This window comes from Ranitomeya imitator, chromosome 1, assembly GCF_032444005.1.
Source record: "Ranitomeya imitator isolate aRanImi1 chromosome 1, aRanImi1.pri, whole genome shotgun sequence".
Lineage (NCBI taxonomy): Eukaryota > Metazoa > Chordata > Amphibia > Anura > Dendrobatidae > Ranitomeya > Ranitomeya imitator.
The window spans coordinates 891145200-891161913 of NC_091282.1; the positions used below are offsets into that span (position 1 = coordinate 891145200).

General features: G+C 40.1%; 1 protein-coding gene across 1 annotated transcript in view; it reads right to left on the bottom strand.

Annotated features, from left to right (window-relative positions):
- FRAS1 (Fraser extracellular matrix complex subunit 1) overlaps positions 1-16714 on the bottom strand; it is an 845787-nt gene that overhangs the window by 293745 nt on the left and 535328 nt on the right. The window contains exons 17-18 of the mRNA XM_069743201.1: positions 14775-14915; positions 992-1165 (exon numbers count right to left, since the gene is read on the bottom strand). Coding sequence (XP_069599302.1) covers positions 992-1165; positions 14775-14915 — 315 coding nt within the window. The remainder of the gene's footprint in view (positions 1-991; positions 1166-14774; positions 14916-16714) is intronic.

A 16714-nucleotide genomic window follows, 5' to 3' on the forward strand; every position in this document is an offset into this window, starting at 1 on the left:
ATCGATATTTGCAGATGATACAAAACTATGTAAAGCAGTTAATACAAGAGAAGATAGTATTCTGCTACAGATGGATCTGGATAAGTTGGAAACTTGGGCTGAAAGGTGGCAGATGAGGTTTAACAATGATAAATGTAAGGTTATACACATGGGAAGAAGGAATCAATATCACCATTACACACTGAACGGGAAACCACTGGGTAAATCTGACAGGGAGAAGGACTTGGGGATCCTAGTTAATGATAAACTTACCTGGAGCAGCCAGTGCCAGGCAGCAGCTGCCAAGGCAAACAGGATCATGGGGTGCATTAAAAGAGGTCTGGATACACATGATGAGAGCATTATACTGCCTCTGTACAAATCCCTAGTTAGACCGCACATGGAGTACTGTGTCCAGTTTTGGGCACCGGTGCTCAGGAAGGATATAATGGAACTAGAGAGAGTACAAAGGAGGGCAACAAAATTAATAAAGGGGATGGGAGAACTACAATACCCAGATAGATTAGCGAAATTAGGATTATTTAGTCTAGAAAAAAGACGACTGAGGGGCGATCTAATAACCATGTATAAGTATATAAGGGGACAATACAAATATCTCGCTGAGGATCTGTTTATACCAAGGAAGGTGACGGGCACAAGGGGGCATTCTTTGCGTCTGGAGGAGAGAAGGTTTTTCCACCAATATAGAAGAGGATTCTTTACTGTTAGGGCAGTGAGAATCTGGAATTGCTTGCCTGAGGAGGTGGTGATGGCGAACTCAGTCGAGGGGTTCAAGAGAGGCCTGGATGTCTTCCTGGAGCAGAACAATATTGTATCATACAATTATTAGGTTCTGTAGAAGGACGTAGATCTGGGTATTTATTATGATGGAATATAGGCTGAACTGGATGGACAAATGTCTTTTTTCGGCCTTACTAACTATGTTACTATGTTACCTACCAAACTCATTTCCAAACAGACCTTCACGATTCACATTTAGCGTCTAGCTCACCTCGACATAATTCTGTCGTGTCCACATAAAAATGAGGCCTGCAGTGAGGCACACAACTCCCATAAGGCTTCCCTCCATACTCCTGAACTGCCTCTAGTGAGTGCTCTGGATTTGTGCATTGTGTGCAGTGGGAGTCTTCTGGGCCCAGGCAGGCACGACAAGATGGATGGCAAGCTGAAGATGTAAAGAGAAGCAGAGAACAGAATGTCTTAAGTTTCCAGATGATTCCATACAAACAACAAACACATAAAAAAACCTCTTGCAATATGTGACTACAATGCAAACATTTGGATTCATATATGGATACATTGTAAACCTCCACAAGAATAACACAGGACAGTATGGAAAGCGTATTATATATAAAAAGGACTAGCAGTTCAAGTATTGCAAGGGTGTTCTAGGTTCCTCAAAGAAAGAGTTATGTGGCAGTTCTCCATTTTGACTAGAATAGAGTCTCCAGCAGTATCTATAGTATAAATTTGCTCCTCTACATATATATCATTAAATCTGATTTGTCTCTCGGCTTGCTGATTTGTATGTGTTACTGCTCATCTAGTGAGGTGGATTCAACAATCCTCAGGTTACATTGACCCAAAGCAAAGCACAACATTGAGTACCAGAACAAAGGGCAATGGTGGACAACAAGGACGACATCTGCAAGGAGCTTGTATGTTCTCTATGTTCTCCCAGTGTTTGCGTGCATTCCACCTCTCGTGTCTCCCCTTTCTCCTCAAAGTTTGTAAGCTTGCGAGCAGGGCCCTCATTCCTCTTGGTATCTATTTTGAACTGATTTTTGTTATGCTGTAATGTCTATTGTCTGTACAAATCCCCTCTATAATGTAAAGTGCTGCGGAATATGTTGGCACTATATAAATAAAATTATTATTATTATTTCCTCCAGATAATCGAGTTTCCTCCCTCACTCCAAAGACATACTAATCAGAAATTTTGGTTATGAGCGTGAATGGGGACAGTGATTATGATGTCTGTAAAGCACCGTGGAATTCATGGTCCTCTCTGAAGAGACAATTTGCATGGTACTATATAAAAGAGTAAAAATAAATTAATATAGTCTGAACTTGAATGTAGGTGCAGACGGTAGAAACCGCAGGACTTTTTCAGAGATTCAGAGATACAGTGTAATGTGAACAATCTCTAGATTTCCCTGAAGAGGCAATTTGCATATTCAGTCTCTAGATAGCAATTCATAATACATACAGCAGTTGATAGTTTAACCATCAAATCTGAGGGTAATAGATGCAGACACCACAGGAATTTGCAGAAATATAAATAGCAGTTTGTAAAACTTTAGTAAATGGATTACCCAGTAGGTGAGAGGATTAATAGATGTGTATTGCAGAAACCTTGTTGTTGAGAATAATGCAGAAGAAGGAACTGGATAATGGCAAACTCCAAAACAACAACAACAACTTAACACACTGACTGAATATTCAGGCACATAGGTGTGTCTAAATTGACTGTAAAAGGCCTTGGATGATGTCTTCGGTGAGATATGTCGAGCAACTTGTGAAACCCGATAAAGAGCACAACACAGAACAGCAGCTATAAAGGAAGGGAGTGGAGCCAGACCCTGGAGTTGACATAGGTGCATAACAGTACCCCATTCTTTTAGGGACCTCCCAGAGCAGTCAGTAACAGAAGAAAGAGGATGTTTGATATAAAATCTCTTGAGCAAAATTGGAACACCAATGTTCTTGCTGGGTACTCAGCATCTTTGGATCATTTCCCTTCTAGTCTATCTAGCAGATGAGATTCCCACAAACCTTCTTACAATCCAGAATTTGGTTTATCTTATACTCATAGTCAGGATCAGAGACAGAAGCCGGGATGGTCTTGACTGTAGGCGAGAATTGATTGTGGACTAGAGGACATAGTAGTGAGATATGAAAGGTATTAGGAATTTTTTAACGCGAGAGGTAACTTGAAGTGGAAAGTGAGCGGATTAAATGGCTGAACAATTAAGAATGGGCCGATAAACCTATTTCTTCAAATGGATGTTTTGGTGGAAAGTCAAACCATATCTCCAGAAAAGGTTATGAGTCGACTGTGTCTATCTGCACTCATTTTAGCTTTATCAGCGGCAACAGCCACAATTTGATTGCACCTCTTTCCAGATGTTATATATATATATATATATATATATATATATGCAAAAAAAAAGGAAACAGCACAAAAAGATAAAAAAAATAGGACTATTTTTTATCTTTTTGTGCTGTTCCCTTTTTTTTGCTTATTATCTGAGAGGCCATAGTACACTTCATAAGATATTTTGTTGGGAGCTGTTCTTATTGTTTCTATCTATCTATCTATCTATCTATCTATCTATCTATCTATCTATCTATCTATCTATCTATCTATCTATCTAGTATAGTATATATACACACTGAGAATTATTGTTCAGGAACCAGGAAGTAGATTTTAGCTGCAATTGCAAGAGGAAGACAAATCTCTTGACCATACACTTTAACAAATTCCAAGAAGACTCTGAAACTGAGTTTTTGTGAGACATTCAGGAAAATTAAGCACATCTGGTCAATTATTTGATGGGAGTTGGAGAAAATTGGAAGATATTGCTCCAGAGACAAATTGATTCTCTCAGTTGGCCTATTACTTTGAGGGTGGTAGGCTGAGAAGTCTAAAGGTACCGTTACACTAAACGACTTACCAACGATCACGACCAGCGATACAACCTGGCCGTGATCGTTGGTAAGTCGTTGTGTGGTCGATGGGGAGCTGTCACACAGGCAGCTCTCTCCAGCGACCAACGATCAGGGGAACGACTTCGGCATCATTGAAACTGTCTTCAATGATGCCAAAGTCCCCGGGTAACCAGGGTAAACATCGGGTTGCTAAGTTGCTGATGTCTGTCACGTCCCCCGCCGTCAGCTTCCCTGCACTGACCGTGTCAGCGCCGGCCGTAAAGCAGAGCACAGTGGTGACGTCACCGCTGTGCTCTGCTTTACGGCCGGCGGCGCTGACAGTCAGTGCAGGGAAGCTGACGGCGGGGAATGTGACAGACATCAGAATGTGAGTATCTACTGTTTTTCTTTTTTTGTTTTTTTTACTTTTACAATGGTAACCAGGGTAAATATCGGGTTACTAAGCAGCTAAGGTTACTAAGGTTGCCCATAGGAGCCACTTTATTTTTTAACTCACAGTCAAACTCATTTATTAGGAGGCAATTAATAAGTGTATACCTATATGCAATTTAATTATGTACCTAAACCTCCATGTGCTTTTGTTAAATGGTATTCTCGGGTGCTGCCAAATCATTTTCTGATCGTTCCATGGGTCAGTAAAGCTAAGTAGCATCTGTCAGTTCTCTTACATAAGGGTTAGGTATAAGAAAATCAATCTATACATGACAAGTATCAATTAGGAAATATGTAGATTTAGGAACAATTTTGGATATATGTTAGATGAATTTCTTTATATTTCACAACGTACTTGTCTTAGTGTTACTTAGCAATTTAATACCACTAAAAATTAAATGAATGTATCAAGTACTCAAAGAAACTCATTCACTTCACTAAATACCCTGTTTTTTCGATCTTTTAACTAGCACTTGCTTATTACTGATTTTTTTTTAACAACAGAGTATTTTTGACCTCACTGTGCTCTGCAGGAGCAGTAACCTCCATATACAATATACAAAAAAAGGTTGCACTCTATCGTGCCAAAACACGTCAAATATGAAATACATGAAATATGAATAGCAAAATTGCTTTTTGAACATTAGGAAAAAAAATTGAGACGCTTAGCACAGAATTTTTTTTTTTTGAATATTGTATATGGAGGTAGCTGCTCCTGGTATGCACCTATTGACACTAGTTTGGATGTGCCAGTCTTTTTTCTGTCAGTTCTATGTTAGCTTATTGACTGAGCACTCCTCCCCTCACCATCTGGTTTTTAATTACATCTATTCACACTTGGTTCCGGCCAACCCATATGTAGGCTTTGCTGAGAGAGGTGTCCATATTCACCCAATAATGCAGACATTAGGGTGGAGCCGCATATTCATTCCTGTAATGAGCGGTGCCAGTGACCGCTGACAGAGGAAGAGGCTGCGGCACCTGAAGACCATCTGTCCGGGAGAAAGAGCCAGGGACGCCGGGAGCAGGTGAGTATTACATATTTACCTGTCCGCGTTCCACCCGCCGGGCGCCGCTCCATCTTCCCGTCCTCTGCACTGACTGTTCAGGTCAGAGGGCGCGATGACTTACTAATCTGCGCGCCACCCTCTGCCTGAACAGTCATTGTGGAGAGACGCCGAGACGGGACGCTGAGGAGCTGAGGGCAGCAAGAGAGGTGAGTATGTCATTTTTTTTATTGCAGCAGCATTATATATGGCACAGCTTTATATGGAGCATCTATGGGACCATAATGAACGGTGCAGAGCATTATATATGGCACAGTTTTATATGGAGCATCTATGGGGCCATAATGAACGGTGCAGAGCATTCTATATGGCACAGTTTTATATGGAGCATCTATGGGGCCATAATGAACGGTGCAGAGCATTCTATATGGCACAGCTTTCTGTGGAGCATCTATGGGGCCATAATGAACGGTGCAGAGCATTCTATATGGCACAGCTTTATATGGAGCATCTATGGGGCCATAATGAACGGTGCAGAGCATTATATATGGCACAGCTTTATATGGAGCATCTATGGGGCCATAATGAACGGTGCAGAGCATTATATATGACACAGCTTTATATGGAGCATCTATGGGGCCATAATGAACTGTATGGAGCATTGCATTATATGTGGCACAGTTTTATATGGAGCATCTATGGGGCAATAATGAAAAGTATGGAGCATTATATGTGGCACAGTTTTATATGGAGCATCTATGGGGCCATAATGAAATGTATGGAGCATTCTATATGGCACCGTTTTATATGGAGAATCTATGGGGCCATAATGAAATGTATGGCGCATTATATGTGGCACAGCTTTATATGGAGCATCTTATGGGGCAATAATGAACGGTATGGAGCATCTATTTTTATTTTTGAAATTCACCGGTAGCTGCTGCATTTCCTACCCTAGGCTTATACTCGAGTCAATAAGTTTTCCCAGTTTTTTGTGTCAAAATTAGGGGGGTCGGCTTATACTCGGGTCGGCTTATACTCGAGTATATACGGTAGATATATAAATTTTCTATTAAAACCAGCACTGTCCAAAATTAAGTACTAAAATACGATCTTATAGGATGCCGTTTGCTTTCTAAAATAATAATAATAATGCATACAACCCTAAAACATGATTGTTTGCTCCAAGGAGGCAGGGCTGCCACCAAGAATTTCAGGAATATTGGCAAAATTACCATGGGTGATTTGACTGTGCAGTGTTGTTATGTACCTGGCGTGAGGTGCCATAGCAGCCCTGATTACTGTTGCCCTTGGGGCCAAGTGAGCGGAAGCAAATAGGGTAAGGGTACTAATGCCCTAATGGCGCCCCGGCATGAAGGGGTCCAAATTTTGAAAGCGGTATACAACCTGTATATACATGTAGACATTATTTCATTTAGCAATACAAATAAAAAGATGGTCATATGCTCAGTAGTAATGGGAGAATCTAATTTTAAGTTTTCAATGTATAGTAACCCTGGTTGCTCTTCAACGCCAAGAGATTGTATTTAGATAACACCAATTTATGAAATATGATCATAATTTGTAGAATGTTGGAAGCTTACAGTATACAGACTGCAATGCTAAAAAGTGAATGAATGTGTCAAAATTAGTAAAATTATACTCACCAATACAGAGTATGGCATACTTTGTATGCAGCTATTTGTCTTTTTTAAAGTCGAACGCCAATAAAAATTTTTACCTTCTTAATATATTGCAATCATCATATTATATGGCACTATGTACTCATTTTGTCTTTCTACAGCTAATTTTTCTCTTTTCCATTAAGTCTATGACATCACGTGATTAAAAACTGACTAGCTGAATCCTTCTAAGCTCAATGTAGAAACAGGAGGTCAATTTTAACCTTTATGACTCATGAGTAACTACAAATGTCCCTGGCAGAGGGAGGAGCAGAGGATCTGTGTCAGGAGTTGAAGAGGGGAAGATATCTGCAGGGGAAAAAAGACTTCCTGCTTCTACCGACCTACCTACCTGCTTCTACCTAACCTACCTTTGCCTGACATTGCCATCTCCTTGTGCGGTTCCACCATTACTCCAAAGCAACATGCCCGCTGCCTTGGGGTCATCCTTGATTCTGACCTTTCATTCACCCCCCACATTCGATCACTGGCTCGCTCTTCTTACCTGCATCTCAAAAACATTTCTAGAATTCGCCCTTTTCTTACTTTCGACTCTGCAAAAACTCTTACTGTTTCACTTATTCATTCTCGTCTGGACTATTGCAACTCTCTACTAATCGGCCTCCCTCTTACCAAACTTTCCCCACTCCAATCTGTCCTGAATGCTACTGCCAGGATCATATTCCTCACCAACCGTTACACCGATGCCTCTACCTTGTGCCAGTCATTACACTGGCTACCCATCCACTCCAGAATCCAGTACAAAACTACTACCCTCATCCACAAAGCACTCCATGGCTCTGCACCACCCTACATCTCCTCTCTGGTCTCAGTCTACCACCCTTCCCGTGCCCTCCACTCCGCTAATGACCTCAGGTTAGCATCCTCAATTATCAGAACCTCCCACTCCCGTCTCCAAGACTTTACACGTGCTGCGCCGATTCTTTGGAATGCACTACCTAGGTTAATACGATTAATCCCCAATCCCCACAGTTTTAAGCGTACCCTAAAAACTCACTTGTTCAGACTGGCCTACCGCCTCAATGTATTAACCTAATTATCCATGTGTGGCCTACTTTTGTATATATGTGTATGTGTATGTATATATATATATATATATATATACATATATATATATATATATATATATATATATATATATATATATATATATATATATATATATATATATGTATATATATATATATATATATAAAAAAAAAAAAACAACAGGTTCCTCGCAACATGTTCTCATACACTTTATGCAGTTAATAGCCCTCTGTGTCTGTACTGCTACATACTTAGGCAGTTAACTTGTTCATGCAGCTTTACATGAACACCCGAGCCTTACACTATGGCCGGTCCGAATAACTAAAGCAATTGTTACCATCCACCTCTCGTGTCTCCCCTTTTCCTCATAGTCTGTAAGCTTGCGAGCAGGGCCCTCATTCCTCCTGGTATCTGTTTTGAACTGTATTTCTGTTATGCTGTAATGTCTATTGTCTGTACAAGTCCCCTCTATAATTTGTAAAGCGCTGCGGAATATGTTGGCGCTATATAAATAAAAATGATCATTATTATTATTATTCTACATAGAGCAGAGAAAAGAGAAGAATTAACCGAGTAGAAATTACCAAATGTTGGCTTCTGCACAAAACATTCATTTAAAGTACCATTTATCAAACCAATTATGACTGAATGAACCAACCCGCCACATGTATTATAAAACAGTTTAATAACAATGATATTTTGGGATATATCAATTTATTTTATTTTATTTAGATTGGACAATAGGTGTTAACTGCAAATGAATAATAACAATGGGGTTGTTGATCAATATTTGTTTGTGCTGTATGGGCTAATAGCAAGTGGACTATTTCCACACCATGCAGCTCTTAAACCGCTTTCATTCTCCCTCACCATATTTTGGCTAGTTGAGGCAAGTTAAACAATGAATTTTAAAAATATATTTTGTCCTTTTTAAAAAAAAAAAAAATAAATAAATAAATAAATTTGGGCAGTCTTGCTTTTCTTTAGCTACAGTTGTGGGCAAAAGTATTGACACCCCGCAATTCTGTCAGATAATACTCCGTTTCTTCCTGAAAATGATTGCAATCACAAATTCTTTGGTATTATTATCTTCATTTAATTTATCTTAAATGACAAAACACAAAAGAGAATGAAGCAAAAAGCAAAACATAGATCATTTCACACAAAACTCCAAAAATGGGCCAGACAAAAGTATTGGCACTCTCAGCCTAATACTTGGTTGCACAACCTTTAGCTAAAATAACTGCGACCAACCGCTTCCGGTAACCATCGATGAGTTTCTTACAATGCTCTGCTGGAATTTTAGACCATTCTTCTTTGGTAAACTGCTCCAGGTCCCTGATATGTGAAGGTGCCTTCTCCAAACTGCCATTTTTAGATCTCTCCACAGGTGTTCTATGGGATTCAGGTCTGGACTCATTGCTGGCCACCTTAGAAGTCTCCAGTGCTTTCTCTCAAACCATTTTCTAGTGCTTTTTGAAGTGTGTTTTGGGTCACTGTCCTGCTGGAAGACCCATGACCTCTGAGGGAGACCCAGCTTTCTCACACTGGGCCCTACGTTATGCTGCAAAATTTGTTGGTAGTCTTCAGACTTCATAATGCCATGCACACGGTCAAGCAGTCCAGTGCCAGAGGCAGCAAAGCAACCCCAAGACATCAGGAAACCTCCGCCATGTTTGACTGTAGGGACCGTGTTCTTTTTCTTTGAATGCCTCTTTTTTTCTCCTGTAAACTCTATGTTGATGCCTTTGCCCCAAAAGCTCTACTTTTGTCTCATCTGACCAGAGAACATTCTTCCAAAATGTTTTAGGCTTTTTCAGTTAAGGTTTGGCAAACTCCAGCCTGGCTTTTTTATGTCTCGGGGTAAGAAGTGGGGTCTTCCTGGGTCTCCTACCATACAGTCTCTTTTCATTCAGACGCCGATGGATAGTACGGGTTGACACTGTTGTACCCTCGGACTGCAGGGTTGCTTGAACTTGTTTGGATGTTAGTCGAGGTTCTTTATCCAACATCTGCACAATCTTGCGTTGAAATCTCTTGTAAATTTTTCTTTTCCGTCCACATCTAGGGAGGTTAGCCACAGTGCAATGGGCTTTAAATTTCTTGATGACACTGAACACGGTAGACACATGAACATTCAGGTCTTTGGAGATGGACTTGTAGCCTTGAGATTGCTCATGCTTCCTCACAATTTGGTTTCTCAAGTCCTCAGACAGTTCTTTGGTCTTATTTCTTTTCTCCATGCTCAATGTGGTACACACAAGGTCACAGGACAGAGGTTGAGTCAACTTTAATCCATGTCAACTGGCGCCAAGTGTGATTTAGTTATTGCCAACACCTGTTAGGTGCCACAGGTAAGTTACAGATGCTGTTAATTACACAAATTAGAGAAGCATCACATGATTTTTTGAACAGTGCCAATACTTTTGTCCACCCTTTTTTTATGTCTAGTGTGGAATTATATCCAGTTTGGCTTTAGGACAATTCTTTTTGTGTATTTTCATTTAAGACAAATTAAATGAAGATAATAATAACAAATAATTTGTGTTTGCAATCATTTTCAGGAAGAAACGGAGTATTATCTGACAGAATTGCAGAGGTGTCAATACTTTTGGCCACAACTGTATGTATATATATATATATATATATATATATATATATATATATATATATATATACACATATACACACACACACACATATATATATATATATATATATATATATACATACATACACTACAGTAAAGTTGAGGCTGATCTGGAAGATTTACGATTGTGCACAATTGTACTGACTAGAGTCAGCTTAAAATATTTGCATAATACTTTCATACAACTGCTGCATCAAATTGTACAGGGAGAAGCTTGATGGAAAAGCGCATACTGCGACTATCACCCCCTTGCAAAACGACTCGGACAGTACATCCCATTCTAGTAGCGTGTACCTCTTTTGCTGACTTACGGGGTTTCATGGGTGCACAGCCAATAACAGACGTAGACAGTTATCATACTATGCTGCTCTTTAGCAGGTTTATTTTTTACATGTGGTTTTGGGGCATTTTTAAAATTAAATAAAATGAAATATGCAGCAAAAGATGGTATTTTTAAAATTGCTATATGTGCATGGTAAACTACTACAAGGGAGAAATCTATTCCACTTTGCAGACTCTGTTGGGATCTGTCAGCTGCAACCTAGTCCTCAAAAGGAATTGTCCTACTAGGTGTTATGGTCATCAGTCACTGTTTTTGCAGAGAGTTATATCAGCAATTGGGCTTGTTGCCTTATAATTGGGCCGTTTTATCTCTTTACTTTTAAGATTCCTCTGTTTAGAAGGAACACTAAGGCTATGGGCACACGGTGCATTGTTGCTGCGTTTTTTCCATGCGGAAATGGGCCAAAAACGCTATGAAATCTTTATGCAAGCTAATTCAATGAGAATCATTAAGTCTTGTGCACATGATCAGTAATTTTCCTTGAGTATTTGCAGTGTGTTTTTTCTGCAAAATGTCAATTCTTTGTGAGGGTTTTTAGCATTTTTCACTCATTGACTTCAATTGAGTCAGTCAAATCCGCTGCAAAAATGCAGGTAAAAAAAGCGTACTTGCTGAGTTTTTGTTTGCGTTTTTACCGGCTTCCTATGGCGCTTCCCATGCTGTCACACATGGCAGTGGTTCTTATCGATGGTAACACTAACGCTGGTAAAAACTGTCAGAGCGCTGCGGGGTCAGGCTGTCAGATGTCAGTGTGACCCCGCAGAGATACTGTGACCCGCAGTAAAATGCTTATATAGTTAGCAGGCGTGGGCTGATAACACTACTCTCCCATCAGGCTATGTCGGCTGTTACTGATAACAATGATAGCAGGAGTTGCTGATGGGAAAAGTAGTCTCTTCTCAGCTGGCATCTGTGCTCACACACACAAAAAAAAACAACATGTAAAATAATTAAATAGATATTCAAATAAAAGTAAAAACACACATTATACTCTCCTATCCTAACACTAAATCCCTGATATCCTCGTCGCCTATAAAAAAAGTAAAATAAAAAAAATATATACTCAACTTAAAGCCCAATCCCCAAATCTCTTATAAAAAGTCAAAAATAATAAACCACCATATACTCACCTGTCCACCGTAGTCCACATAATCTAGAGTGTCCCATGGTGATCTCACTTGTAGAACAATCCCATCGGGAAATGTGACTGCTCTAAATGTCTGCTGGCGATACACTGACAGGAGGTAATCGCTCCCGCTGTGTATCCCTGAGCTGCCGTAAGAGAGTTCACTGGAGTTCATCAGCTGATGAGCTCTGGTGCTCTCACTTACAGCAGCAACGCTGTGTGAGAATTTTCTCAAGCAGCGGTGGTGCCGTAAGGGAGATCACTGGAGCTTATCAGATGATGAACTCTAATTGTTTCTATTTTCAGTTACATCAGTGACTGCTTTCAAAGTCATCAGGATTGTTGTGGGACATTATCAATTATCTTCTCTGCGGACAGGTGAAGAATATTGTGTTTTCTTATTTTTAATTTTATTTTTGTTGCAGGAGACATTGGCTTCAGTGGATTAGGTGTTTGGTAAGTATGGTTTAATTTAGATTCAATAAAGGAGTCGGTGTCATTATTTCAATTAAAGGACTCTATTCTGGGTGTATGTGTCTTTTTATAGTATCACTATGTAGTAAAGGGGTGCCTTATTGACACCTCTCCATTACTAACCAGTGGGCTTGATTTCACCTGACAATACAAAGGTGACATCAACCCACCCCCAAACCATAACCCCACTTTCCACCACTACAGGGCAAGTGGGAAGAGCAAGGCTAATCTCATAGATGCGCTTTTTCTGGGGCAGCTGAGAGCTGATGCTTTTAGGCTGGGAGGAGGCAATATCCATGGCCCCTTTCCAAGGCTATTAATATCAAGCTGAAACAGTTGTCTGTCTAGCCTTTGCTGATTAGATTTTATAGGGGGACCCTATATCAATTTTGTCTGGGGTTCCCCTGTAAACTAGTCAGTAATGGTTAAGTATACAGGTATGAGCTGATATTAATAGCCTTAGAAACTTTATGGCTATTGGCTCCTTCCCAGAATATTAACATCATCCCTCAGCATTCCAGGTTTCCCGCTGTTGGTGATTAAAATTATGCCGGAGCCCACACAATTTTTTTTCCCGTTTTTTTTTTTTTACATTTTTTAACCTTCGTCAGGCTACATAATTTTACAACGTTAACAGGCTGCAGAGGTATAATTGTACCTTCATATATATTTTATTGAAATTTGGCCAATATATTCTGTGATGAAATTTCAGCCCTCTACGGCTTTTCGAAAAAAAAAGTTATTGCAATTTTAAAACGGAATAGTTACAATTGTACCTACTCAGCCGGATGAAGGTTAAATTAAAGGGAACCTGTCACCCCGAAAATCGCGGGTGAGGTAAGCCCACCGGCATCAGGGGCTTATCTGCAGCATTCTGAAACGCTGTAGATAAGCCCCCGATGTTACCTGAAAAAGGAGAAAAAGACGTTATATTATACTCACCCAGGGGCGGTCCTACTGCTGGTCAGGTCAAATGGGTGTCTCTGGTCCGCTCCGGCACCTCCCATCTTCATTACAAGACGTCCTCTTCTGATCTTCAGCCACGGCTCCGGTGCAGGCGTACTTTGCTCTGCCCTGTTGAGGGGAGACAAAGTACTGCAGTGCGCAGGCGCCGGGCCTCTGACCTTTCCGGCGCCTGCGCACTGCAGTACTATCCTCTGCCCTCAAGAGGGCACAGCAAAGTACGCCTGCGGCGGAGCCGTGGCTGAAGATCAGAAGAGGACGTCTTGTAATGAAGATGGGAGGCGCCGGAGCGGACCGGAGACGCCCATCCGACCGGACCAGCAGCGGGACCGCCCCTGGGTGAGTATAATAGAACATCTTTTTCTCCTTTTTCAGGTAACATCGGGGGCTTATCTACAGAATTACAGAATGCTGCAGATAAGCCCCTGATGCCGGTGGGCTTACCTCACCCGCGATTTTCGGGGGGACAGGTTCCCTTTAACAGTTGCTGCTTGGTTACAGCCTATGTAGGTTCATTCTGTTAATGCTCCTACATAGGCTGGTTACAATGTGGGTATGTGTGTTTTTGTTGACCTACTGGCTTAGTAATGAGGTTGTTTGGCTGACACCTTTTCATTACCAAACCTAGGGCTTGGTGTCAATGACAGCTGCTGACACCAAGCCCTAATCACATTACCCTGATGCCACACTGCATCAGAATAAAAAAGGTGGTATTGAACCAAGAGATTACATCGCAAAACTTTTTTTTTTTTTTTAAAGTATTTTTTTAGCTAAAAGAAAACCCTTCATTGCTGCACAAAAACGCATGCAAAAGGGCACCCAAAAAACACATACAAAACTGCGGCAAAATGCACGTTTTTACTGTAAAGTGATGCAGAAATCTTGCAGAAATTTCTGCAAGCAAATACTCAATGTGCGCACATATCATAATAGTCCCCGACCAACCTATGCATTACATGGTTGGGATGTCATTTTAGAATTCTATTAAAAGATATACTGCCAGTTATGGCTTAGCAGCTTATTGCCAGGGGTTAGAATGGTCAAATATGCAGCGTTCAGATAAATTGCAGGCCAACTTGGATTTGTTGTCTGTTTAAGGGAATATAATTTGTAATAGTTTTTGCTGACATCACAAAGGGTCATTTCTACTTTTTTAACATTTACATTAATATAATAAAACATGTTCTAAGATTGAAGATTGACTTTTCTTGCTGTATTAAATGGAAACATTCACTGAATTAAAGCTGAAATGATTGTATCAATTCCCAGTAGTGAGACATTTAATTGGACACTGGGCTCTCATAGGGTAAAAAAAAATATTGTCTTAAATTACTGCATAAACAAATATACTGTACATCCAAAAAGAATTAAATACCATTGCAGTGATTTTCCTCAAAATAATATCTTATGCCGCAGTTACTGATGCATTGTCCTTTCAGCAAGGCCAGCGGAGGTGAGCAAGATGTGCACTGGTTGGCCAGTGGTCCGGAACATGATGCACAATCTTTGTGACAAGCTGAGGAAACAAAGAATAAAACACCAGATGCTTCATGGATGAAACAACATTCCTGTCCATCACAATTCAATTCCCACGTCTGAAAGTATAGGAAGCTGAAGAACTATGTTAAAGTAAGACATAGACTTCAATTATTCCAATATGTGAAATATATATACAAGATATGGACACAAAGGACCAGGTTGGAGGAGAATAGATCTGTAACTAATGGGAAACATTTCTTTTAATACCCCTGCAGGGAGCTCGGCAACTGGAAATGACCTGCTCTGTTAACATGGCCACATCCACCTCCAGTTACAATATGGGCATTAGCCAATATTCAGTGTCCCAGTGTAACAGACGAGGATTCCACTAATCAGGTATTGGCACAAATCTCATTTCTAAGCATCCTGCATTGTGTATCCCAAAGAATATCGCTGTACACATTTACAAGGCTGGAACATTAAGTTCTGCACTGAAAATCTTTTCATGTCACTCTTGCCGTTCTCCTAACTGCACATTGTCACTTACATTGTGATAGATGACATTACATTAGTGGTAATGGCTGCTGTTTATTGCTTGTCATTCACAATCATATCTCTACCGACTTGATTTCTCCTTGCCACTTTTCCACCAGAAATATAACAAGCTGACTGTAATTGAGATGCCTTGAAAATCAGCAATTTGGCTGGATAAATATTACTGCTATGTAATCCCGATATAGGCTATCTGCCTGGCTGAAATACATCAATGTGCTGGCACTAAACTTATAGAGAACCTTAATTTATACAAAATGTTATCATATTGTTCCCTGTAGCATGTTCAGATAATTACGGTAGATGCCATATTAAAATGCCAATATCTCCCAGAAACACAAGTCTACAAATGGACACAACTGGGAAACAGTACCGCAATATATAAGGGTTCCTAAGAATTTGGTTATTAACAATTCAGAACTCAATTGAAAGGAAACTATTTTTCTTGACAATTTGTCATTGTTATTTCCCGTTAGTTATGTAAAAAAAACAGGAGCAGTATTTGGTTCTATCACTTTTAAGTTAAGGATTTGTTACTTGCAATTCTTCGGACAATACTAGCTTTGTGGATTTGATGCATGTCTTATTTCTCTCACTTTAGTTCCCCTTTATTTATTTGCCATCGAGCTGTACCATTAATCATTAATGATTGTGCCATTTTGGGATTCTTCTTGTTGTGCAATCGGTGCTGGGTATTTTATTATTTTTTTCCAGGTCTTCTCTTCTTTGATTTCATACTTGAATTGTGTCCTATTTTTAAAGTCTCCATTTGCAGATTTTGATTTAACAAGGGAATTTATTTTTTTACTTTTCAACTTGACTTGCATTGTCCTGTTATACTGGTGTAGATCAAGAAAATAAAATAAACAATGTAATAATATTTTCTGATTAGAAGAAAACCCTATTAAAGGGAACGTCACAACACATACAAGTGGGCCGATCAATGGGCAGCGTGTATCAGACACTGGCAGCACGATTTCAGCCATATTAACTCTAAAACGTTGTGGCTTTTCAGAGAAAAACATAGTTTTAAAACCATCATTAGCCAAGCTACAGTGGAAACTAATTGGACAGGCGGGTCTCTGGTGGTTTCTTCCTGCCCACTGCCAATGACTGACCGGTCTCACCCTGTGTGAGTGTATGGGAGAAGACCTGTCACTTAAGGGCAGAGGGCAGGGGAGAAATTTTAGGGGACCAGGCTTTTTCTTACTAGTGTCCCATGTGGCTTTAAACCTACATTGCTAGTGTCTGATACGTGCTGCCCAAGGACTGGGCAGCGTGTAT